The 27,632-nt window shown below is 38.5% G+C and overlaps 1 protein-coding gene across 4 annotated transcripts in view; it reads left to right on the plus strand.

Annotated features, from left to right (window-relative positions):
* Window positions 1-27,632, plus strand: part of STRBP (spermatid perinuclear RNA binding protein) — a 101,677-nt gene that overhangs the window by 62,001 nt on the left and 12,044 nt on the right. Inside the window, exons 11-18 of one of the 4 annotated variants that reach the window (XM_017874792.1) lie at window positions 761-853; window positions 1,532-1,731; window positions 8,828-8,986; window positions 12,565-12,699; window positions 12,900-13,040; window positions 16,366-16,489; window positions 21,089-21,133; window positions 23,672-27,157. In XM_017874792.1, the coding sequence (XP_017730281.1) occupies window positions 761-853; window positions 1,532-1,731; window positions 8,828-8,986; window positions 12,565-12,699; window positions 12,900-13,040; window positions 16,366-16,489; window positions 21,089-21,133; window positions 23,672-23,748 (974 nt within the window). In that variant the 3' untranslated portion in view covers window positions 23,749-27,157. Of the gene's footprint in view, window positions 1-760; window positions 854-1,531; window positions 1,732-8,827; window positions 8,987-12,564; window positions 12,700-12,899; window positions 13,041-16,365; window positions 16,490-20,434; window positions 21,049-21,088; window positions 21,134-23,671; window positions 27,158-27,632 lie in introns of those variants that run through there. The other 3 variants (XM_017874793.1, XM_017874795.1, XM_017874796.1) reach the window with 3 other exon arrangements.

The raw sequence follows: 27,632 nt of genomic DNA on the forward strand, positions 1-27,632 counted from the left end.
CAAAAGTATAAGATTTGACATGTGGACTTCTAAAGTTTATACAAGTTATAAATGTTAAATTTTAGAGATGTTTGAAATGATACTAAGTAAAATAAATCCTACCAGAGGTAACTACTTTTAACATTTTGATACATAGCCTTCTAGACTTTTTCTCTTCATGCTTATAATGTGAATATATGCTGTCTGTGCAGCTGCTAAAACAAAATACCTTAGACTGGGTAACTTACAAGTAACAGAAATTTATTGCCCTCAGGGGCTTGAAAGTCCAAAATCAAGGCTTCAGCAGATTTGCTGTCTCGTGAGGGCTCATTCCTCATAGATGGTGCCTGCTGTGTATCATCACATGGCAGAAGGGACAAACAGTCTCTCTCAGGCATCTTTTCTAATTTATAAGGGCTCCACCCTCATAACCTCATCAACCTTCCAGGTTCCCCACCTCCTAATCCCACTGCACTGGGGATTAAGTTCAACATATGAATCTTGGGGGAACATATTCAGACCATACCATAGGCATAGATATTGGTGTGTATATACGAATAAATGGAAAAAAATAAATATAAAAAGTGTTAATATTGTTTCAAGATTTGCTTTAAAAAATTTTGCTTTTCTAGATTATAAATAACTTAACTGATCAGTGAAAAAGCTGTATGATCCTTGGTGTGATTCCTAAGATTTTCCTACCTGAACATGTTAGATACATGTGGTACGGTAAGGGGATTGTTGTTTTGACTGATAATGAATCCCTCATAATTTTTTTTAGGTGCTGGGTCTTCAGCTCTAAAGAGGCCATTTGAAGATGGGTTAGGGGATGATAAAGACCCCAATAAGAAGATGAAACGAAACTTAAGGAAAAGTATGTAAAACCTTTATTCTTATAGATGCAAACTAGAGAGGACTTGTAGCCTCAGATAGAAAAATTAGAAGTGAAGGTTTTTGTTTAATGAGATCGGTTCTCACCGAGACTGGAGTTCTGTGGCATGATCTCGGCTCACTGCAATCTCCACCTCCTGGGCTCAAGTGATCCTTCAACCTCAGCCTTCTCAAATAGCAGGGATCACAGGTGCATGCCACCACACCCTGCTAAGTTTTTGTGTTTTTGGTAGAGACAGAATTTCGCCAAGTTGCCCAGGCTGGTCTTGAACTCCTGAGTTCAAGCAATTCACCCTCCTCGGCCTCTCCAAGTGCTGGGATTACAGGCATGAGCCACTGTGCCAGGCCAAAAAGTGAAGAATTTGATTGATTTTAATTAGAGTTTTCAGACTAGATCTTAACTGAGCAATTGATAATTGAATAACTTTTTTGTTTCCAAGCTTTTTTGCTTAGGATACATGAATGTTGACAAGCGAAAGTTAATGTGTAGTTAAATAATGCATACCATTTTTATAGTGATGTTAGCATAGTAATTTTAGAATTACTTATGAGTTTAATCTGTGTGTTTTGAAATCCTTATTTTAAAACAATCTGGTGAATTTACAGTAGTTATTGATTACTTTCTAGTTAATTTCTGACCTCATTCCTCTTTCTTTAACAGTTCTGGATAGTAAAGCAATAGACCTTATGAATGCATTAATGAGGCTAAATCAGATCAGGCCTGGGCTTCAGTATAAGCTTTTATCTCAGTCTGGCCCTGTTCATGCCCCAGTCTTCACAATGTCTGTAGATGTGGATGGCACAACATATGAAGCCTCAGGACCATCCAAGAAGACAGCAAAACTTCACGTAGCCGTGAAGGTACAGTATTTGTTTTACTTCGCAATGCTTTCTTATTTTATGTTCCAAATAATATGCTCATTTTCCTATAATAAATTGTCATTTTTAAAGCATTTTAATAGCAATATTATTATATATAGACTTTTGTTACTTCTGGATAACAAAGTTTTGTTGTTGTAAAATATTATGTGGTAATTATATAAAATTTGGAAAATACAGAAAGAAATAAAGAAATTAAAATACGTCAACTGACCATTGTTGAGGCAAAGACCATTAGTATTTGTATCTAGTATGTTGGTTTATTTCCAATCATTTTCTATTTTGCTGTTTATTTTTTAAGTGAGCTCACAGTATATATGTAATTTTATCTTCTGTTTTTTTCTTGTAATGTTTCATTACTATTTTTCCTCATTATGAAAATCTTCATAAATAATTTTTAATGGCTGTACGATTAACATGCTGTGAGTAAACTATTTGTTTAAACATTCTCCTATCATTGGATCTTTTGCTTATTCCAGATTGTTTCTATTATAAATTTGATCAGTATCTTTGTATATGGTGCTTCGTCTGTATTGTTAGAATATTTCCATAGGGAATAATTTCCAGGATTGGGCCAATTATGCATGTAGGTTTGTAGAAAATTTCCAAGTAATGGTATCTCTCTATAAGTATATTTGACCTCTTGCAGACTAGTGCAAAAATGTTAAAGATCATGTAGACTGAAGATCAGATTCACTTAAGAAAAGTTATTTTATGTAACAGTATGGCATACGATATAATTGGACTAATTTTATGGTCATTTTGTATGTATTATTAATGTATATGTGAACACCATCCTAGCTACTGGGGATATGGCAGTTAATGAAACAAAGTTCCTGCTCTCATGGAGCTTACATTCTAGTGTATATAGGATGGGAAGATAGACAACAAATATACAAAGAAGCGTGTAGATGTCAGATACTGATGAGAACAATGCATGCAGAAAAACAATCACTAAGCTTTAAAAATACCAAACACCACATAGTACTTATGCTCTGTCTTCACTAGAAAAGGGATATCTAAAGTATGATGAAAGAGTATGAATTTAAAATGAGGCAGAAAAAGAAAACCAACAATGAGGGGGAAAGTAAGTCCAGGAATAAGACTAAACATACAGTTTAATAACAACATACACTGAGAATGAGTCACAGGTTTAGAGCTAAGTTCTGTAGCAGCTGACACAAAAAGCTTGTGAAATATACAGTTCACTCTCTTTGTCTTAAGTACAGAGAATTTGGTTATGAGAGTCACAGTTGTGGTATTTTATCAGGTGGGCATTTCTCCTTGGGTAGATCTTCACAAACCAAGGATATCAGTGATCTCTTTTAAAGGCATCTGTGATGCAGTGATAAATTTTGTGGGTTGTTTCGTACAGTAACCTTTAACATAAGCTAGTGGCCTCATAGCAAATTCGAATTCAGTAAAATTTGGGAGAGCGAGTAGAGTGGCAAATTTTGCAATGTGACAAGATTTGGATGCTGTTTTCATTTGATGCAGTGATATCTTTTTATGATGTAATGGAACTTGGTTGGACTGGGTATGCTTTTGTCTTAAATTCCAAATATTATGTTTTATTCACCTGAGCTTTTGGTAAACATGGAGGGGCTGTAAACTTGGGATTAAGTTAAGCTCCCTGACAAATTTTGGAAATGTAGATATCAGTTATAATCTGAATGACACTGAACCTGAGGAAATTGTTAATGGTTTCTTGTGACTGGTGTGGTGGGTAGATGGCCTTCATACTTTTATTTACCTTGAGTGGCATTTTGGGTAGAATGTGCAGTAACTGGTAAATCTGAAATTTATGAAGAGTTAAGATTTTCCCTTTTTGAAAATGGGATAAACTAAACTTTTGATCCATTTATGTAAAATGAATTATGAATCAGAGTAAACTGGCTTTGAAGGTTTGAAAAACTCTGCTTTGGTTTATCAGCTATATGATATGAAAACCTATTACTAGCTGTCAGTCTCAAGTGGCCTGCAGTCTTTTCTAGGCCTCTCACATCTCAGGTTTATGACACGATAGCTTTATTCCAGAATTTGCTATTTTGAGGTAGATTGTTCTCCCTAAGGTCTTCATAGATTTTTTATTTTATGTCTTGTTTTCTAAAAGTTACTTTTGGCTTTTTAAATCTTATTATAAATGCATAATGTGTGTTTGTTATAAATGGTTTAGAAAATGAGGGGAAAAAATTCATAGTTCTAATGCCCAGAAATAATAACCATTAACATTTTGGTATTTATTCTTCCAAGCCTTCTTGTTTTAACTTACAATTCTAACTTCAGAAAGCATTAAAAATGAAAAAAATTTCCCTAGGTTTGATGCAAATTACCTGTTGGCAAAACATGACCTGAATTGATAGGGAGCTATTTTTAGTCTTTAGTATTCTATTTAGTGTGATTATTTTATATGTTCCTTTGCATAAACGTGGGGCAGCACCTGAGAATCCACTGGGGATTTGGAAAATATGTGGTATATGTATTGTATTAGCTGTCAGAATTGAAAAATTATGAATTCTCAAAACAACCTGGCACTAAGGGTTTCAGATAAGGAATGGTGAACCTACATAATGTCTGTAAAAATGTATTTTTTAAAATAGGATCTTTCTTTCTTTCTTTCTTAGATGGAGTCTTGCTTTGTTGCCCAGGCTGGAGAGCAGTGGCGTAATCTTAGCTCACTGCAGACTGTGCTTCCCGGGTTCCAGTGATTCTCCTGCCTCAGCCTCCTGGGTAGCTGGGATTACAGGCACCTGTCTCCATACCCAGCTAATTTTTATATTTTTAGTAGAGACAGGGTTTCGCCATGTTGGTCAGGCTGGTCTTGAACTCCTGAACTCAGGTGATCCTCCCGCCTCGGCCCCTCAAAGTGCTGGGATTACAGGCTTGAGCCACCGCGCCCAGCCGATACTCTCTTCATCTAAAAATGTATTATGAATTTTTAAATAGCTAACTCAAAGATTGCTCTTATTTTAGTGATAGTCTAACATTTCATTATTACATTATCATAATGTAACTAATCATTTTGGATTTAGATACTTCCATTTTACTGCTTTACAAAAAATCTTTTTGAACTTGTCTGATGATTCCTTAAGATATATTCTAGAGATAGAATTATTGGGTCAAAAGGTCAATACATTTTAGTGATTCATTAATTTGTTAAAAAAATGCATTGGAATTCTTATTATATACCAGGCATATATTGCCAAATTGTCATCCATAAAGGTTATATCACATGTTATACGTTGTTCATAAATGAGTGGGAAAGAATTTTGCATCTAACGTGTTTATGAAAGTAGGTCCAATTGAATAAAAATCCTTTTAGTTCTTAATTGCTTGGTGAGGGTTGTGTACCTATTAAGACAAATCACACCAGAGAATCAAATCAAAAGAAAAGAAGTCAGTCGTTTCGCATGAGTCTGGCCTGGCTGCAGAGCAGCAAGCACCCTAAAGTGATGGAGAATTAGTGGCCAGTCTTCTCTTCACTCTTCCACTTCTCTATCCTGGCAGCCCCCCACAAAGGATACCTTTAGGGTCATAATCATCCATATTACGTGAAAATAATCTTAGTCATTGTGAGGAAAAGTTCAGCTAGAAGGGGGAAGGTGAAGGGAAGGCTCTTTGGAGAGGTTCTTAGAGACATCAGATTGCCTGAGAATCTGATGAAATCAGGTCTCTATCATACATAAGCCATAGATGTTACTCTCTTTTGAGTAGAGACCCATGATGTGGAGGGCCATGTTTTCTTTTCACTCTTGGTCCCTAGTATTTGAGGATATCATCGTTCTCAGTCTCAGCCTTTGCTAACCTCAGCCCTCTTCCAGGAAGAAGGGGATTTGATTACACACAGGTGATTTCCCAGTCACCTTGTTTCCATGAGTGATCTTGTCATTTTTAAGCTCAATTGATGTATTAGGGTTGAATTTGTTTGCCAGATACTTGAAATTCACTTTTCTTTGGTATACTGTTTTTTTTTTAGAATTAACATGGATTCCAAACAAACTTAGTTTTGTCAAAGAAAACCAGAGCTGGACAGTTGTTAAAACAGTAAGAAAAAAAGTGTGTACTCAGGAACTATTACTGCAATAACGAAAAGAGACCTCGGTATGGAACTGGGCTCAATTCCGAGTTCAACATGGACAAGTGAGGATTTGTAGCCAAGGAACAGGGGTGGATCAGTGGATGGAAAATTACTAAGAGGAAGCATCAGGATGAAGGGGAAATTTCTGGCTAAATGGGACCTATCAGGATTCTTGCTCAGAGCAGGCCAGGGTGATCAGATACTGCCTGGGCAGTGATGGGCATATTAGTCCATTCTTGCACTGCTATAAAGAAATTCCTGAGACTGGGTAATTTTTAAAGGAAATAGATTTAACTGGCTCACGATTCTGCAGGCTGTACAGGAAGCATAGTGACTTCTAGGGAGGCCTCAGGAAACTTTTAATCATGGTGGGAGGGGAAGCAGGCATATCTTATGCCCGAGCAGAAAGAAGAGAGAAGGGTGAGGAGGTGCCACATACTTTTAAAACAACCAGATCTCTTGAGAACTCTGTCATGAGACAGCACTAGGGATGGTGCTAAACCATTAGAGACTGCCCCTATGATCCAATCACCTCCCACCAGGCCCCGCCTCCAACATTCGGGATTACAGTTTGACATGAGATTTGGGTGAGGACACAAACCATATCAGTGGGGGATGAGGAAATTTGATCAGATACCAAGGGTGATTAAGGGTGATTAAATATTGAGGGTGAGGGATTCTGGCTAAACCAATTCAGCAGGATTCTTGTTACAACATGTCTCTTAGGGACAAGGCCCAAGGATGGGGCCTAGATAAAAACATGGCTCAGAGGATCCTGTCTAGAGTTAAGAAGAGAATCTTTATCAGTTGGAGAGGTCTGAGAACTCTGCTTTTTTGACTTCTTAGCATATGCTAGTAAATACTCTTAGAATAACTGTTCATAAAAATGATTTAATTTGAATTTCTTGGTTACACTGTGTTGGACACTTCCCTGAGATATAATCCACCAGTTATATAAAATATTTGTAAACATATTGAAATACATTGCTGTAATAATAATAAGCGAATCTGATATGTGAGAAAAGGGTGGAGAGAAGTGTTAAATAATGTATATTAGCCTATTTTTATTGTCTGTGTTAAGAAAAGATGAATGTCTTTAGCTTTTATTGCAATACACAAATCAAACTTATTTGTGATGTTTGGCTTTTGACTTGCAGCCTGTGTTGGCTAGTGTTAATTTGGAATGATAGCTATTCTCGGAGATGAGATTTCTGAGGGAGAGCATACTTACAGGACTCAGACAGTGGAGAAGGTGTTTTTAAAATCAAATATTAATAAGGATATAAACAAATGATGTTAATGTACTTAGTATAAAGTACTACCTGAGCACTTTTAGAACTTAACATGTTAAAAAGAGGGTTCTTGGCTTTACTCCCAAGCAAATACAAGACATTTATTTATGATAAGAATGCCAAGTTATCCATATGAATTGTGTGAATTAATTTCAAGTTCTCTTGGTACAGACTTCTATGTAGGTCCATTTTTTGGTTTAGGGTAACACCGTTTTATTTATATTGGCAAAATCCTTTATACAAGATGTGATTGTTTATAAAGGGTGGCTTCTCATTTGTGTGGTCACCATAACCATTTTTTGGAACACCTATTACGTACAGTTGTTATTATAAAGAAATACGATGTTGCTTTTAAATCTCAGCAACTTAAAACAGTTAAAAGTGGAAACGAATGCAAGGGTCTTTAGGAATCTATCCCTATATCCTCTGGCTTAAGCGTCTAATTAGTGACAAAGCTATATCGACCTCCTTTGAAAGAGGCTTACAAAATGTGAACATATTCTCTTGTAAACATCTAAAAAGCAGTATAATCAGGAAGGTATTAAAAGGCACTTACGTGTGTGGAGGTGTGTGAGCATGCCTGTGCACGGTCATGCACACACACACATTGTTCTTAAAGCTTTATTTCGAAAAGTAAGAAAATCCTAAGGATCGAATGAAAGTATAACAAACGTGAACATTGGAGGTAGCCATAATCAACCCTTGAGAGAGAAGGATGGAAATACAAGATTAAAATTGTTTCTGGCCTAGTTAGTATAGAGAATAAACCTAGAAACTGAATCTTGTTTTTTTTTTTTTCCTGAGACAGAGCCTTGCTCTGTTGCCTACGCTGGAGTGCAGTGGCGCAATCTTGGCTCACTGCAACCTCTGCCTCCCAAGTTCAAGCAATTCTCCTGCCTTAGCATCCAAAGCAGCTGGAATTACAGGCATGCACCACCACACCCAGCTAATTTTTGTAGCTTTAGTAGAGACTGGGTTTTACCATGTTGGCCAGGCTGGTCTCGAACTCCTGACCTCAAATGATCCACCCGCCTTGGCTTCCCAAAGTGCTGGGATTACAGGCATGAGCCACTGCATCTGGCTGAGACTGAATCTTTTAAGTTTTGATTGTGGTTTATGTTGGAAGCAAAGTAGAAAGTTTTAGATGTTACTTTGTAATTGACAGGCAAGTTGGTTCGAAGATAAAAAATTTCTTGATTGCCTTTCTGGGCCAATTTCTCCTAATGGATTGAGTCATAGAACTTAGAGGTCAACCAATACAGTCTTCCTGGTTTGTAGATTGGAAAATTGAGGGCCAGAGAAGAAATACAGGATTAGACGCTCAGATTTTTTCCTTTCTAGACCAGGGTACTTTTTACAGTATGCTATTTCTGTCTGTGTCCTATTGGTTTGAACCTAGCTATCCTGTTTATTTTCTCTACCTCTCACCTCCAAATTAAATGAACCAGGAGTAGCGTCAGGTTTATATTTGTCATCCTGTATTTAAACTCAATTACCCTGAGGAGGTTTTCCCTATTTTTCCATGGTGCTACCCTGGTAGGTATACCCTATTGAACCAAGGACTTACAGATTTAGTACCATCTTGCTCTTCCTGCAAAGTGTTTTATGGTTCAAACACTATGAGTTTGAAACTTTTGTTCTCAATATTTTGTCTATTCTCTGGTTTCTCGTGTCTGAATAAAACTGCATCTTAATGTAATTTGTACAGGTATTGCAGGCAATGGGATATCCAACAGGCTTTGATGCAGATATTGAATGTATGAGTTCCGATGAAAAATCAGATAATGAAAGTAAAAATGAAACAGTGTCTTCAAACTCAAGCAATAATACTGGAAATTCTACAACTGAAACCTCCAGTACCTTAGAGGTATACTTATTTTTTTCTCAGAAAAAAAGTAATATGTATGTGCATTGTAGGAAATTTGAGAGATGTGGAAAAGTATAAATAAAATCAAAAGCATATACATACCTGTACATATATTACAGAGACAGACACAATTATTATTTTGGTTTATTTCCATCCAGTTTTTTTTAATGAATCTCTATAAAGGCAGTCATATTTTCATGCAGTTTTATATCTTGATTTTTTCACTTCAAAAATATCTGTAAACTGCACAACATTTGAGTATACTCTAATTGAACTAGTATTTCCTGATTGCTGGCCATGGAAGCTGCTTCCAACATTTCATAACATACCAAGACTATCCGCAATAACTGATGGGCAGAAAACTACAAGATGTAATGGAGGAAACTGGGATTATTTGAAGTTTATGCTAAGCTGTGGGGTGCATTGGGTCATCATTTAGTTGGTCCAGCCCTGAAGGAAGGCATAGCCTGACATAGTATGTACCTCAGACCCTAATTAAGTCCTGACCTGTGAACTTACTGTCACCAATAATAGAATGGGATGAAATCCAAGTACTGAGTATACACAATACATTGGGGAGTTCATGGAACCCATGTTTACTGCAGTCTATGTAAAGAACATTAGCTTTAAAGTCACAGCAAGAGCTTAACATAAAAAAAAGTTTACTTTGTCATTTGTACAAATAAGTATTTATTAAGGACTTAATTAATAAACTATTTTTTTCAGTCCATAAATCCTTTTTAATACCTGCTTAGTGCCAAGTGTTGCAGAAGTTGTGTGCAGAGCCTAGAGCTGCTCCCAGGCTAAAAGGGTAAAAAGACATGTTTATAACAAATGGCAATATAATGCGATAAGCACTGTGATGGCAAAAATGAACGTAATAATTTCAAATCTTGAAGGAGGAAGGGGTGGTGAGACTCTTAGACATACACTTACACAATCATGCAGAACAGCAAGGCTTCAGATGATGAGCTTTGCTGTGTGGGGAAGACAAAGCATTCTGGACTGAAGGAAGAGGAGGTATGATGACTTTGAGTTGTGAAAGTAAATGTTTAAGAAGTGCCAAGTGGGCCAGTGTGGACAGGATTGATGGGGCTGAAGCCTGAGAAAGCCACACTTGGCACTTCGTGTGATGCTATAGAGGACAGATGATGTCATGGCAGTCATTACAGGTGGCAGTCACAGGTCAAGATGTTGTTTTGCTGACAATGTTACATCTATTAAAAGAAAAAAGGGCTCGGCTGGGTGTGTTGGCTCACGCCTGTAATCCCAACACTTTGGGAGGCCGAGGCGGGCAGATCACGAGGTCAGGAGATTGAGACCATCCTGGCTAACATGGTGAAACCCCGTCTCTACTAAAAAAATATGAAAATATTAGCCAGGTGTGGTGGCGGGTGCCTGTAGTCCCAGCTACTTGGGAGGCTGAGGCAGGAGAACGGCGTGAACCTGGGATGCGGAGCTTGCAGTGAGTCGAGATAACGCCACTGCACTTCAGCCTGGGCGACAGAGCAAGACTGTGTCTCAAAAAAAAAAAAAGAAAAAAAGGGCTCATTAATTATGAGGTCCAGACCATTAAGTACAAAGGTAATTAAAAAGGAAGAGAGCAGTGTGGGCTGCGCTAGTAGCAGCCAGACTGACATAAAAAGTTTTGGTAGTGACTACATTTATATTTTGTTTCTGTATATTGTAGTAATGGTGGGAAGCAAGGAGAAAAGAAAGCCCTTATTTATTTCCTCATTTAAAACAATAGTAATTTATTAAAATTCAGATTTTTTATGTCTTGACTTATTTTTGTAGACATGATTTCAGGTTTGGAAAGCATGGAGTGATTACTATAGACCTAGTTTCAAAAATCACTCACTATCTTTTAAAGAGTGACTGGAAATTTGCCTTGAAATTCAAAAAATGCAGATTATAAAAACGCATCAGGAAGAGATGTTTATTGATGTTATTGATGTTTTAAACTTGTCCTTAAAATTGTCCTTTGATGGTTCACCTCTAAAGTGTTAACCACTTATCAAACCTGCACAGAATACTTTACTGATAGAATCTTGATTTTCATTAGGTTTATATATGTAATACTTAATACTTTGGGCCAGGCGTGGTGGTGCACACCTGTAATGCCAGCACTTTGGGAGGCTGAGGCAGGCAGCTCACCTGAGGTCAGGAGTTTGAGTGCACCCTGGCCAGCGTGCTAAAACCCTGTCTCTACTAAAAATACAAAAATTAGCCGGGTGTGGTAGCAGGTGCCTGTAATTCCAGCTACTTGGGAGGCTGAGGCATGAGAATTACCTGAACCTGGGAGATGGAGGTTGCAGTGAGCCGAGATTGCACCACTGCACTCCAGCCTGGGCCACAGAGCGAGACTCCATCTCAAAAATAAAAAATAAAAAAAAAATTAATACTTTTTGGCATGTATTTTGTGTGTTCAGCATTTCTTATGTGGTGGAATTACAGACATGATCTCTGACCTCAAAAAGTGCCCTATCTTTTGGTTTCTCCTTTCTCAAAATTATAGTTGTATTTTGTGGATTTGTTTGTTTGCTTTTGATGCTAGCCTCTGTTTTCATTTGCACCTTCATGCTCTTACATGAATTATTTCACTTCTATTCTTATCCTTCCTCAAATCAGTTATTTCCATAGCATATATCTGCTCTCTAACATGCGTTATTTTGCAGTGATGATACCTGTCCCTCCCACTACACTTCAGCTCCTTGAGGGTAGGGAGTGACTGCCTTGATTGTTATTTTTAAATTTCAGAATCCGTAGTCTATAGCCAACTGTCTTTACCTTAGGTCCCTTTAAATCTTTTTTTTTTTTTTTTTTTTTTTTTGAGATGGAGTCTCGCTCTGTCGCCCGGGCTGGAGTGCAGTGGCCGGATCTCAGCTCACTGCAAGCTCCGCCTCCCGGGTTTACGCCATTCTCCTGCCTCAGCCTCCCGAGTAGCTGGGACTACAGGCGCCCACCACCTCGCCCGACTAGTTTTTTGTATTTTTTAGTAGAGACGGGGTTTCACAGTGTTAGCCAGGATGGTCTCGATCTCCTGACCTCGTGATCCGCTCGTCTCGGCCTCCCGAAGTGCTGGGATTACAGGCTTGAGCCACCGCGCCTGGCCGGTCCCCTTAAATCTTTAGAGTGACTGAGAGGTGTATAGGAACATTTCCCCTCTAACATCACAAATTGAGAATTATTTCTTCCTAACCCTAAAGAAGAAAAATGAACCCTTAGGCATCATGTGAATCCAAACTGTTCTCTTCTCGTTATTAGTAATTTAGAGTATTATTCTTAGATCATGAACACTACAGAGCAGAGCCTGGAGTGGCCCACAGTGGCATGGTTGCATTGGTCTTGAATACTACTTCGAAGGAAGGCTGGCCAGATGACTGCAATGTTTACTGCTTGTAGAGTTTTTACAGCTTTAATGGTATTTTGCCATTTGTGTACAGAGGTGACTCATTCTAGCCCGAGTGCTTTAAAGTGAATTTTTGAGCCTCCTTCTTAGCATAATTGTATTAACAAGAAATGTAATATTCTAAAATCTTACTTGCTTGAACCTTCAGATTCCCTTTCTCTTATAGGTAAGAACTCAGGGCCCTATCCTCACAGCAAGTGGCAAAAACCCTGTAATGGAGCTCAATGAAAAAAGAAGAGGTCTCAAGTATGAACTCATCTCAGAGACTGGTGGAAGCCATGACAAACGCTTTGTAATGGAGGTGTGTAGCCAGACACAACCCAGCCTTATCTTTCTTCTCAAAGACATAGGATATCCTGAACTTAATGTAAAGTTTTAGACTGAGTCAGTTCTTGTGGCACTATTTGATTTTTGGTGTTTTCTGTGTCATAATCTATTTAAATTAAAAGCACATAGAGGAATTGCATGGGGGTAATTGCAAGGTGTTATTCTTGATTGTAGGTAGAAGTAGATGGACAGAAATTCAGAGGTGCAGGTCCAAATAAGAAAGTGGCAAAGGCGAGTGCAGCTTTAGCTGCCTTGGAGAAGCTGTTTTCTGGACCCAATGCGGCAAATAATAAGAAAAAGAAGATTATCCCTCAGGTATGAGTAAACATTAAACTTTTGCAGAACCTGTGAAAAATGTTACAGGAATTAAATTTTCTTTCCTGTCCATGTGCCATTTTAGCTTTTCTGAAGTTGTTTCTTTTCTTGGACTTGGCAACCTTTGCTTTGGGTTAGGTCATGAATAATATAAATCCGATTGGTGGTTACCTGTTCTATGGTCTTCCTAAACAAAATATATATACATGTATATTTATATGTATATGTATATATGAGGCTATTAGCATTATTTGGAGGGTTGAAGTCATTCTTGATGAAGTCAAGTTTTGAGGTGATTTGGACCTTAATGAGTTATAAGCAGTTTAGTTTGGGGAAGCTGCCAGGAGCACCTGGGGCTTTGCTCTCATCAGCCTGCAGGTGCTTTTCCAGTTCCTTTGCAGTTTTGTCCTTTTGCATTGTCTACTTTGGGTTTCCTTGCAGACCACATAAAATTTGGTGCTGTATTGCTTCTGTTCATTACTGACATTGGAAATGTCAGCGCTACTGAATGTCCAGGATCTTAGCAAAGTATTTAGAAAAGATGGCCCCCTAATTACATGCTTATGGATATGAGATTCTTCCATCCATTCATTTATAAGCAGTTTTTTCATCAGAAAACATTTTCTTTTCTTTTCTTTTTTTTTTTTTTTTGAGACGGAGTCTTGCTCTGTCGCCCAGGCTGGAGTGCAGTGGCCGGATCTCAGCTCACTGCAAGCTCCGCCTCCTGGGTTTACACCATTCTCCTGCCTCAGCCTCCCGAGTAGCTGGGACTACAGGTGCCCGCCACCTCGCCCGACTAGTTTTTTGTATTTTTTAGTAGAGACGGGGTTTCACCGTGTTAGCCCGGATGGTCTCGATCTCCTGACCTCGTGTTCCGCCCGTCTCGGCCTCCCAAAGTGCTGGGATTACAGGCTTGAACCACCGCGCCCGGCTTCAGAAAACATTTTCTAGTCATACACCATATGCCTGACAGTGAGGGAAAGAGTTGCGTAAGTAAATATAAGACACATTGTGCCTCATGGAGAGTCCTGGTATAATAACATAACATCTGAATATATTATATGATAGAAATTAAAAATGCTTAAACTAATAAAAGGAAGCTTAGATTGTTTAATTCTACGTTAAACATTATATTTAGGTTCCGTTGTATATGCTAAGTCCATTGTAGGAGGGTAGAATTGATCTTATTTTACAGGTAAGGAAACAAAGCCCAAAGAAATTGAAATACTTGCCTGTGGTAACACAGTAATTGATGATAGGGGTTCCTTCTAAAACCAGGTGGTTCTTCCAATGGCCATGGACATTTTACTATTGTATCCATCTAAAATTTGTTTTGTATTCATTTAAATTTCTTGTATTTGGTATAATAAACACTGCCTATATTCTGAGGTCCAAAAGGTAGAGAAAACTTACTTTTACTGAGATGAAAAAGTTTTTAAAGCCCTTAAGTTACACATGTCGAAAACAAGTAGATTTTTTTTCTAAAATCTTCTGGTAAATATAGAACAAAGTATGTTCTAAATTAGTTGAAAGATGATTCTTGTTTTATGACCTTGTTTTATGGTGTTTTCCCACATTGCATCTTATATTTGGTCAGTTAATTTTAGTTTAAAAGCCCATGTGCAAATATTTATTAGGTAGTTAAGTTTGTTTCTACTAGACATGAGCTAGATTAGTGTGGAATCACTCTGCTACTGCCAGATTGTTGCTTCCTGACTACTTTTGACTACGTCATATTAAAAAAAGAAAGATGTCTACTTGAAGTTCACTCATTTTTAGACATTTTCCATACTAGAAGCTATAAAACTCATGTGTTCAATATGCTTGCTGGCCAAGAAACAATCTATTTTGGATATGTGGGTTGGTTTATTTCAGAGAAAAACAAAAACGGCAGTCCCTGTGCATGACACAGTTAACCTTGAAACTGTCTCCTGCCCATCATACTAGAGGTAGAGGTTATCCTGGAAAGAATAAAGGATGGTACATTTTCAGAGTGAGATAAACATATGCGTATTCTGACTCTTTCAGCTTCTTAGACATTGTTGACTTTATCATAGAGTACGCTTTGAGGCATTGCACCACTTTCTTGCACCTTGGTTTTAGTGGGGAATCTTGTTTCTAGCTTGAGTTTTTGTTGCATTTCTGTAAGTATAATATTCAATTTGAAACTAGACACCTTTTGATTTTCTTAAAATTTCAGTTTGGAAAAGGGGTTTTTCAACAGTCTTGTTTACTGCTACTCCTGGTATTATCTGTTGTACTTTTAGAATGTTTTTATATTTGTTCTCTCTTGTTCTTTCTACTCTAAAGTAAGGAAAACAAAGTATCGTTATTCTCATAATTCTCGGTTACTCTTTCTACTCTAAGGAAAACAAAGTGGGTATCATTATCCACGTTTTTAATCAGTGGGGAGATTTCCATAGATAATGGCATTTTAGAGCAAGAAGGGGCTTTCAAAGTGGTATTTATTTATTTAATAATGGGACCAGGTGCAGTGGCTCACACCTGTAATCCCAGCACTTTGAAAGGAAGCTGAGGTGGGCAGATCACTTGAGTTCAGGATTTCAAGACCAGCCTGGTCAACACGGAGAAACCCTGTCTCTACTAAAAATACAAAAATTAACCAGGCGTGGTGGTGGGTGCCTGTAATTCCAGCTACTTGGGAGGCTGAGGCAGAAGAATCGCTTGAACCTGGGAGGCGGAGGTTGCAGTTGAGTAGAGATCACACCATTGCACTCCAGCCTGGATGACAGCGATGACAAAAAAGATATTTAATAGTGGATACATGCATACACAAACAGCAGAGGAATCGGGCTCAAAGAAATCATGTTACCTTCCCGAGGTCACAGTTACTTAGAGCAGGAACTGGCATCCTCATCTTTGGTCCTCCTGTCTTAGCTCTATGTTTTTCCCCCACTAGCCCCACTCAGATTTGCAGTTAATTCTATGTAGTTAGTTGCTGAGATATTTTCTGCCTGTCAGCAGATAATTTAATGGATTTGGAACTTAGGTACCAAGTGTGTATGATTAGTAAGGCCTAAAATGACTTTGGTTATAAATTGATTACTAAAATTTGGTGTAGAAAATGAACTCTTTCTGGGTAACACTCAAGTGAAAAGAAGTTATTTGCATGTTCTCAACATCTCTGTAAGGTAGGTATCATTTTTGTTTTTCAGATGATAAATTGAAGGTTCAACATCACAGACAGCTCATGGTCTCACCCACGTGCTCACAGTTTCTCATAGTGGTTGTGCATTGAAGAGATGATAGAAGAAATAAGATGGTTCTTATTTCTTTCAGTAATGAAAATGTGTTATTTTAACAGGCAAAGGGTGTTGTGAATACAGCTGTGTCTGCAGCAGTCCAAGCTGTTCGGGGCAGAGGAAGAGGAACTCTAACAAGGGGAGCTTTTGTTGGGGCAACAGCTGCTCCTGGCTACATAGCTCCAGGTATAGTACCAACTGCAAGAGATTGGCCCCCTTTACTGGGCCAAAATTCAAAGAATAGCATCTCCTTCATTTTCTGAGCTTGTACAGGGTTTGTGGAAATATAAACACAGGCATGAATGTACACAGAAATTTAAAAGTAGAGAATTGACATAATGTCATAGGTGTTCTCCTGGAATCTGCTGAGTGAGGAGAGGCTATCTGGAGGGAGATGACAGATGAGCAATATTGCATTTGGTTGTGGGACTGTATTTTGACAAGGAATTAAAGGATGTTCCATAGACTGAGAATGTGGATGTCTGAGCGGGGTGTATTCATTCATTGAGGACATAGATGACAGGTTGGGTATAACAGGAGAGAAAAACTACTAAGAGGTTACTTAATTAGGGTGAAGCCTGGCATTATTAGTGTTTGTTAAACTTAATGTTTGGGAACCATCAGAAACTAAAGAAGTACACAAAGGAAAAAAAAAGAAACATTTATCCAGAGCTTACTATATATACTAGATATTTCCATGTAAATAATTTTACTTATTAAATTGTTTTTAATTTAATTACTTAAATTTAATTGTTTTAAATCTTCGTCAGTGTTTCATCAGGCAGAAATTATTTTCCAAGGAAGGGAAGCTGGGATTTAGAGAGATAAGGCAACTAGCTCAGGGTGAAGCAACCACTAAACCGCAGAGCAAGGATTTGAATGTAGGTGTTTGCGTCTCCAAAGTTCATATTCTTTCCATTCCACCACATACCTTAAAGAAGATTTGGGAGAATGTCCTCTCTCTGCCTTCCCTTCTAATTCTTATGTCATTTTAATAATAGATTATCCAGCTGTCTTGTTAAAATCAAGTTCTTCACAATATTGAAAGTATAGTACTTTTAACTGGACAAGTAAACCACTTGTAGAGATTGATCAAGATGAAATTATCATGAAGATTGGCTCTTATCCAGTCATTGTTTTTTAGGTAGCATCCCTAAGGGTTCACTTTGTGCTTTCCTCTAAGAAAGAATAAGACTAGGCCATTTGGGAAATTTTATGATGTGGCTTTGGAGTGATTCTTCTAGAAGCTGATCCTAGTAGGTGAACTGCTCAAGGAGTGTGCCTGCTTTGGCACACAGCAGACATGGATTTTGTTCTCATGCAGCTTATAGTCTGAAGGGTGAGACATAGATTAATCAAGTAATAACAACGAGAAACTGAAACGAGTACGATGAAAAAGAAGGACATGCTGCTATTACAGCATGTAACAGAAGGAACCTGGTCTATTTTAGTGGGTCCCTGGAGGCTTCCCAGAAGAAGGGACACATTTGAATTGAGCTTTGGAGAATGAATAGGAGTTAACTCAAAGAAGACTGGGATGGGAGAGTGTTGCACACAGAAGCAACGGCATGTGCAGAGACCCTGTGTTGCTGTTGTTGGGGAATTTGGCTCAATTGAAGAAGCAGAAGTCCAAAATGTGTGGAATGTGGAGAGCACTGGGCGGCAGAAGTGGAGAGACTGGGGAATGATGTGAATTGAAGCTGGACGACTCAGTCCCAGACCTGGAGGCCGTTATTTGGATTTTGGTCTTAGAACCCAAAGCACAGTGTTAAGTCTTGATGGATTCAGTTCTAAGGAGAACAGTAACAAGATCAGACTTTATTTGTGAAGGTTAGTCTTTCTATAGTGTGAAGAACAGGTTGTAGGGGTAGGTGTGAGCATTGCCAAGATCAGTTAGAAGGCATATAGTTTACAGTAATGTATTGTACATTTCAAACTGGCTAGAAGAGAAGAATTCAAATGGTTCTAGCATAAAGGACAAATATTTGAGATGATGGGTATCCTAAGTTCACTGATTTGATCTGTATAAATTACATGGGTATATTAAATTATCACATGAACTCTGGAACTATGTACATCTATTATGCCTCAGTTAAAAAAAGGCTACTGAAGACTACTAACCCAGGCAAGAGACATTGATAGTATTGCTACTGGAGGCAGGGAATAAGATAGGGGGAGACAAGAAGAGAACAGATGGGAGGAATATAAAGGAAGCAAAATTGATGTATTGAATATATGGAAAGAAGAGTGATATTTCAAGGATATCTCAACTCCTAGGACTTTTAGCTGGAGCACTGGGGGGAAAAAGGAAAAGATTATGAATTTCTTATGGTGTGATATAGTTTATGTGTCTAAAATTAAGACAGTCTTCTGTGTGTCTCACTATTTCTACTGATATTTAATAATTTTAGCCTTATTCAATGTATTATTGAAAGGGCAAGGCTTTCATTCACAATAATGGGCAAGTTATAGAGATGAACCATCTTTGATGATGTGTTCTATTGGGGCTTAATCTGGTCATGTCTCTTGTTGCTGCGGACCATTTACCGTCTGCTAGAATGGTAAATGGCTGTGGTCCAGTGGCAGTAATCATGAAAGGAACTGTTCATGGCTGCTGGTTGCCAGGCTTTACTCTATAGTAACTCCTCTCTTGTGTCATTGCATTGACCTCCCTGAAAGGCCTGTCTCCCAAAGCTTTTAAAAATGAAGTTATTTTATGGCCTAGAGAAGATTCAGATTAGGTCCCTTTAGATTATGAATAGGTTATATGCCATTGGCAGAGTATATTCTGCGCAGCAGGGACTTCTGTCAGTATATTTACATGTATTACTTAATTAAATTCCCCTGGCAACTCAGTTACTATACATAGAACACTGAAGCTCAGAGAGGTTAAATAACAGGTGCCATTCACAGACGCCTTTGATAGTAAAAGGTGAAGTCAGAATCAGGACTCCAATGGCCTGATTAATGACCTAGTTAGTATTTACGGTCTCATTTCTTCTTAAGGAGGTTTTGGTATAATCCTTAGAACTGCAGCCTTAGCCAAACAGCTTCTGCTTTCTGGAATAAATTTGATAGCCACCCTTTTTAAAGCATTAATTTCTTTTTTGGCCTCTGATCTGTCTCCTCTTCCTACTGCTTATTTCAGCTACATATGTCCTCTTGAGTATGATTTAGTGAGCGCTCAGCCTGAGTTAAATGACTTATAACTGTAGCTAAAAATTTTTCATCCCTCAGAACTGTTTCAGTTGGTCCCTAAAAGCAGTTTACTTCTTCAGCATACATTCAAATGCACTGCCTCAAATAGGAGATTTAGAACTGGGCATTCAAAGAAGACCTAGCCTCTGCCCCAGTGACTGCCTGGGGTAGGACCAGATAATTGAATAAACACAATGCGGTATGATGCAAGTGTAACATGGGTTGGGCAAAAGAGAACAGCAAGCCTGGGAGACTTCGTAGAGGAGGTGATAATTGATCCTGGTCTCAAGGGTGAGTTGCAGTTGGTCATCCAGAGGAGAGAATGAAATCATTCTGAATAGCAGAAATGGTTACAAAAAAAAGGAGTTGTAATGTGAAAAAGCGCCATTTGTTTTGGGTACTGTGTGAAAGTGCCATGGTGATTTTGTGCCCTTGTTCTACTTTATAAATTTTTTTCATTAATAAATGAATAATAAGTTGTTATTATTGTTATTATTGAGACATGATCTCTCTCTCTGTTGCCCAGCCTGGAGTGCAGTGGTGTGATCATGGCTCACTGCAGCCTCGACCTCCTGGGCTCAAGTGATCCTCTCACCTCAGCCTCCTGAGTAGCCAGGACTACGGCATGCACCACCATGCCCAGCTAATTTTTTGTTTTTCTGTAGAGATGGGGTCTCACTATATTGCCCAGGCTGGTCTCTAACTCCTGGGCTCAAGCAGTCCTCCTGCCGTAGCCTCCAAAATTGCTGGGATTACAGGCATGAACCACCACACCTGATTTTTATTTATATATTACCTATATCTAAGCTCTTTTACTGAAAGAGTAAAGATTGCAGCTTCTGTTAATATAGATAATATTTCTAATCCCTACGAATATGGTATAAAAACTTCTTTGTACTAGCTTTTACTTAATAATGTGGGCCTTTTTCATAGGTACCAGAGGCTGATGTCAAAGTCACCAGCATTTACAGAGAGACCCTGTACTTGGGCCAGAAATGGAAATATCAGCAAGTCATAGACCTTTGCCCTTGGGCTCATGCCTGACTCATATGCCCGTTTTAATGACCATTGAGACCTCAGCCTGCTCTCTCACTACTTTCTGAAGAGACTTGGAAAGTTCTGTTTGCCAACTTTGAGAAATTGGTAGTTTGAGTGCTTTTAAGTATTCTTTTGTTCAACAAAGTATATTTAGTGAGTGGCTACTATATGTATCATACATTCTGCTAGGTTCAGATGATGCAACGATGGATAAGGTTGGCCAGGTCTCTGCTACTCTAGTGGGGAACACAGACAAGGAACTGATAGTTAAAATAGAGTGTGGGGTCAGGGAGTGCAGTGAGAAAGAGATGTAGGAGAGTCTGGCATATCTAGGAGAGCCTTGTAGGCTATGGTGAGGAGTTCCCACATCTTAAGCAGGCACACAGAGAGTGGCTAGACTGGGACCATTCTGGCAAGTGGTTCTCATTCATCGAACATCTTTAAGAAGTCCTTCGGGCCTAGGGTGCTGAGCAGGTGGTGCTTGTGAATTGGGCCAGTGATGATTGCCCTGGGTCTTGGACTGATCTGCCTCCTTCTTCTTTGCACTAGGCTATGGAACACCATATGGTTACAGCACAGCTGCCCCTGCCTATGGTATGTACACCGTCTTACTGATATCTCCTCTTAGCGACTGTCACAGCAATCCAAAGCGCAGTTTCTATCTAGGGTTTTTGTAAATTAATTGGAGGATCTCAGATTTATTCATTCTAGTGACCCAACTTAAATTCTGTTTGAAAATGCCACAACCTTGTGGTTCTTGGTTTGGTTGGAGTTGCTCTTCTCTCTGCTTTGCCTGATTGAAGGACTGCTTGTTCTAATTGCCTGTTTCTGACCATATTGAAATTAAATATTTTAAGTAGTTCTTCTTACAGCCAACTGATACTCCATTCAAAGGCTACTGAAGGGCCATACCCAGTTGCTAGCTTGGCTGCCTACCAGTTATAAAGCCACACTTAAGTTTCTGGTTTGGAACCGTGTGAATTGTGGGTAACTTAAGTCAAGAATAGGAACTGCTTACTTCAAATTTGTAGTCTTCATTCTTTTCCATAACTTTGCTTTGGGGTTGAAGTAAATGGGTATCATTGGCCCTAGAGAGGAAGTGATAGTGGGTTTTACCAGCAGTCTTAAGTGCTCACTGCAGGAAGTCTGTAGTATATGCTAGAGTATCATAGGTGTTTCTCTCCTCCCCTCTAAAATAAAAAAATAAAAGCAAATGCATAAATGAACCCCCGTGGCCCTTTGGATAACTTTTGAATGAGGTTTATGTGGCAATGGAGGCAATAGGTTTGGAGTCAGTGATATGCTCTTAGACATTTTCTTCTACTCAGGTGCTACATGTTATAGAATCAGCCATCTGCAGGGTGTTGTCATTGAGAGAGGAGAGCATGAGAGAGTGTATGTGCAAGAGTGTGTGTGTCAGCATGCCCCAGGCTGGGTGTGCATGCACACAGAAGGGAAAGGCTCTTCCCATATTGCGCCAGTCTCGGCGTTAGTCCTGTCCATGAGCCTCAGACTTTCGCATTGTGCTTTTTCTCTTCACGCATCTGCTTTGCCATTTTTGTTTGGATGCAAATTGTGTTCCTAAAACTGCTGAACTGAAGCTTCATCTGATTTTGTAACTGGATATAAGTAGAAAGTGAATAGTTTGACCAGTTTGACCATTAAAATAGTTTATATCCTGGAAAGATGTGAAGCTACGAGGGTCAAACATTCGGAGCAAATTTTCTTTTAGGCAAAGTGCAGAGCCTGGAGCTACATCCTTTAAATCTTCTGGCACACTCAGGTGTGGTCAAGGCTTCCCTGTATTTTGAACTGAGCCATATTGGGTAACTAGGAATTGGAGACTAATGAATGCAATAATAAGCTTACCCAGATTTCCTTCTAAATTCAAACTCTCTAGTTCCTTTGGGTTTGGCCATTTGCTTTTAACTATTCAGCTGGCTTCTGGGTCTCCTGACCACCTCATCCTCCCTGTGATTTAGGTCTGGTCCGTTTATCCAAATACGTTTTGGCTCACTAGACTCACTGTACTATGTCTTGTATAAGTGCCAGCGCATCTGCTGCTTGAGGCAGATATTTAAATCTGTGTCTTTCTTTTAGACATACAGTAAGTTTCAGATTCTTCAGTAAAGGTTTGCTAGAGCTTGATTTTTTCTTTGAAAATACTTTTGTATCTAGATTCTAAGTTACATTCCTGTTTTTCCTCGGTCTTTTTTTCTCTCTTGTTCCTCCCTTTCCTCCTTTAACATTACACTTTCACCTTGTGGCCTCTGAGCCCCCACATCAGAAGCTCCTCTTTCCCATGTGCCATATAACTGACTTCCAAAGCTGGTGAAATTTGATGCCCCCATTTTTCACATAAAAGATTTGGTTTTTAAATGTTACTGTGATGCAAACCTACTAAAACGATGCTTTATTTGGCTGTGAGGTAAATATGTCTTTGGCCTTTGTGAAGCTGTTGCATGTGGGGTGGTCTCCCTTTGGTCATCTGGTGCTCTTGAACACCTGCTGTTGCTGCTTTGTGATTTCTCCGTAGGTTAAACAGTAGAATAGGGATAGGAGCAGATTTCAAATCATGCTTGAGTATGCAGAAGTTTGTGAGGCCACAAGAACGTATTAATTACAAATTCAGAAAGCAATTAATCTTTCCAGATTTGCCATGCTAATATTGGCCATAGCCATTAAGAAGTTAAATAAATGCCTGGCCATGGCTCCAGCTGGAGCTGAGGTCTGCATGGAAAGCTATGCTTTGAACCTTGACAACCCATTTCTCCTGGAATATGTGATAATGCCACATTGAGAACCAATATGGAATTCTACAGTCAATTTAGAACATCATTCAATAGCATTGCTTTTGATTTTTCAGAATTCATGGCAGCTCACTCAATGAAATTGCTTCCTAGATGTAGCCATCCTGATTTTGAGAGTGGAAAATATTATTTATCAAAATATTAAGAGCAATTTCAAAATAGATCTGTGAGCGATTTGTGGGCCTCTTGCAAAATGGTATACATGTTGGCTGACTGATCTGGAAAAGGTTAATGATAATTACTGTCAGATATTTTTTTACCTGAAATTTTTATTGGAGTATTACAACTTATTTGGAGTCCTCTCCGTTTCTTTTCTCTGTAGGTTTACCCAAGAGAATGGTTCTGTTACCCGTTATGAAATTTCCAACATATCCTGTTCCCCACTACTCATTCTTTTAGCAAATGACAGAAGCTAATTCCTATTGAACAACAATACAGTACAATACAGAATGTTAGAGAAAAAGCCTTTTTATCCTGCTTTCTTTGAACACATACTTGATCAAAATTATTTGTAAAGAACATCTTTCCTACTTTTTGATTTTAACAAATGCAAATTTAGTTCTCTAAAACTTGAAAAAAAAAAAAAAAAACCAGTTCTGTGAAAACGGTACCTCATTTCTGGAAAATAACTTATACCAGCCCTTCTGTTCTAGGGAAATAAAAGTCTAGCAGTTCAAAGTTTAAGTTTTAAGAGACGTATCAGATTATGTAAAATTAAATTTGTGAAGGATGTATAGAGTCTCAAACACTGATCACAAATAAACTGCTTTGTTGTAACACAGAGTACTGCCTGGTTCCTGATGCAGTCACTGATTCTTAGTTGATTGATATGTATTTGCCCCAGGGCACTTTAATTTGGGCTGTAGTTATTTTTTTTTAATACAATAGAGACTTTTCATTTAAACTTTAACTTTGTAAATATTGAAGTGTGTAATAAAGCCAATAAAATATGGGTTTGAATATTGTTTTAGCTTATTATTTTTGATATGTTTTGGTATCAAATTACAAGGAATTGAAAACTAATAACTTAGCCCTAGAAGCCCATTCACTTGTAAGCAAACTGCTAAAACAAAGCAAAGGTGATTGTTAGTTTGAGCCAGTCTACTTACTTTGTAAGCCCTTTGTCCTCCTGTTGTACAAGGGCATCCCCATGATAAAGGTTCCATTCTGTTATTCGAGCATCGCTTATTAAAATGATGGCACTACCCAGAGATGGGGAAGGAGAATGTGATTATCCTAGTTTATGAATTTCCAAGTTTTTAAAAATAATAAATTAATCAATCGATCACCCTCTCTTGTTCTTGTGGCCTTCTTCACTCTGTAAGATATTGTGTTCACTCCCTGGCTTTTTTCATGCAGATAGAAGATTAGCGATTTTGCTGGGATTCATTGAAGGGTCTCCTTTCCTCTTCAATTACATCAGAATCTAAAGCAGCAACAGGGTCCCCATAAAAACTTGCTCTTCAATTGTCCCAGTTCTTGTTGAGTGCTGCTGTGAAAAGTGACAGGTTTCAGCCATGGGTCAGCATTTCTTTTTAAGACACCTGATGATGCTGGTGGAAATGGATCAGTGAGTAACATTGTGCTGTTCTGTAAAGGGTGCAGACATAAGTCCTCCACTTGCATTCTCACCTTGTTTGGAAAGCCAATGATGTTACTAGAAGGTAAATGGTTTCATTAAGGTACTCACCCCCATGAAGGAACAGCAGTGTGGTCCCCTGTCAATATTTATAAGGCACCATGTCTTAAAATGTCTGTTTTAGTATGAATTAGCTTTCGTTTTCCCTGTTAAATTCTGCTTTTGGGAACTTGACAGGGCCCATCCATGAGAATGGGCTTCACAAAACATGGCAAATTTATGTACCAAATTTCTCTGGGGCCACTAAATAAAGGTGAAACGGGCAATGTACAACAAATGTTAGTGTCACTGCTCAGATATATATTACACAATGATTAGTTTGTTTCTTCTCCTTGGTCTTTTGTCTTTATTGGTGGTGGGTGATACTTTAATAAAACCTCATCACTTGCTGGAAATAGCTGTAACTTATCATTCTCATCCTGTGCATTAGTGGCTAGACATAAACAAGAGGGCCCATTTCAGCTGGGAGTTTTCATGTTTCATTGATGCATTTTGCTGACCTATGGATGAAACAGAGCCATCACTGAGAAGAAAAAGCATGGCTGATAGTGTCCAGTTTTTATTAATTAAATCTTTACAGTAGTCCTCATTGTCTTTGGAATACTATTAATTGGCAGCTGCAGCTGTATTGTTATTTGAAATTGGTCATCAAATTTGGATTCCACGTTGGAATCTCTCTAGAGATTTCTCGTTAGAAAATTCTTTTGAAGTAGCTGACTCTGCTTCATAACTCACGCCCTCTGTAATGGTGAAAAGGGAGCTGTGCTGTTTTCCAACATGATGGCAGTCATTTCAAATGGTTTCTACCAAGTCTTTTTTTTTTTCTTTTTTTAATTTTGTTGTTTGTTGGAAGTTACTAACCATGTTGTAAACCTGCCCAGTTGCTGCAAACTTTTACATTTCTCTGCTTTACTTAAAATAATCGAGCTGTCAGTCCTTTGTTAGAAGTGGTAACCATGCAAGTTCAACTGTTTAAATTCTGTAATGAATTAAGCGTCCCCCCTCCCCACCTGTTGCCCTTCCCACCCTTCCATTTTGTAATGAAAATTCCACTTACAGCTGAAAGAGCAGAGAAATATAAATGAAGCTCTTGGCTTCACCAAATTGCCTGAAATTAACATAAAGTTTTGCTTCTCTGCTCTTTTCTCCACTGTAGGTGGTTTTTTCATTGACAGCCCCTATTGCCAGCCTCTGAGCGTCGCACCATTTATTATTCACTTGGGCCCTCAAGATTTCTTCTCTGACTTCTAGAACCATCAGGTTGTCTGGCTTGAAATGGCAATTTCTATGTCTTGGTCTTAAGAGCAATGTGACACCCTGAGGCTATCCAGCTTTCAGACACCACTCTGACACCTTCTTTTTGAAAGCAATGACTGATCATTTTAAAGAAGAGCAATACTCTGTTCAAAGCCACGGTGTCTGTTTTAAAACTTTTCCTTTGGAAACCTAGCAATATCTGTACTTAACCCCTTTTTAGCATAGTTTCTTGTCAGGGAGTTTATAGATGAGTGTAGAGCTTAAAATTCGCGTGTGAGCTGTGCTATGTTTTCACAGTTTTACACTTTTAGCATATAAATAGTTACATTCCTGTTAGTGTTGTTATAATTTCTCAGAAACAGGGGTCCTCCTCGAAGCCATATCCTCTGCATGGGGACTGGCCCCATGACTAGCCAGGGATGTGGCTTGCAGCTTGTGTTTCCTCAGGTTGCAGGAGTACCCCATCTCTTGTGCAAGGTAATTGGTCCAGTAGATTTCCAACATACCTCATGCTGACTAGATGAAGTGCATGGGTGGGGAAGTAAGGAGCTGAGTTTACATAGTTCTGAAGTCGTTTGTAGTCTCTCTCAAATTGTTAGCCTGGGGAACCAACCTCTGAGAGATTTTGCTGGTATTCACCATTTTTTTTCTTTTTTTTTTTTTAAATTTTGGGTGAATGTTTGAAAATCATGAATCAGCCACCGTTATTAATTGAAGAGCTAGGAATACCTCGTTAATGTACTTTTAAAACTGGTGTTGGACCCTCTGTGTATTTCAGGTTAATACTTTTAAGCAGTTTTCAGCACGTTTATCTCACTTTATTCTCGTTCTCCTCGGACCTTCGTAGCCATATCACTTGTATAAAATAGGCTGAGATATAGTGACTGTAAGCTGTGATCTCAGTATACAAAGGTAAGCTCTTTTATTTTCTGATTAAAGAGAAAAATAATTAACACAACATGCATATATGACAATCATATATGATGTATTTGATCTCTTAGGTCATATGTCATCACATTACCTTTAAAAATTGTATGGTCTAAATGTAAAATAGTTATTTTCAACATTTGTTTTAATACCCTTGTAACTGCTTTTTATTCAAGACAGACATTTCACTTACACTAAGTGTGTATGTGTGTAAAAACTTAGGATATAACATGTATGTAAATTACACACACATACCTGTTTAAATGTGAGAATTCAGTAATAGGAACAGTTCATCTAAGAAGATTTTAATGACAGGGCACTCTTTTGGCCAAAGCAGTGGAATTTCCTGAGCAGCAAGGTTGGTACCAGTGCTGGTGGGATGTGTGTGTGTAAGCTGTTACACAAGCTGAGGATCAAAGTGCCAATTTCTCAAGGGGAGAAACTTCTCCGAGAAATGAAA

This window comes from Rhinopithecus bieti, unplaced genomic scaffold (genome assembly GCF_001698545.2).
Source record: "Rhinopithecus bieti isolate Rb0 unplaced genomic scaffold, ASM169854v2 scaffold_7967, whole genome shotgun sequence".
Taxonomy (NCBI): Eukaryota; Metazoa; Chordata; class Mammalia; order Primates; family Cercopithecidae; genus Rhinopithecus; species Rhinopithecus bieti.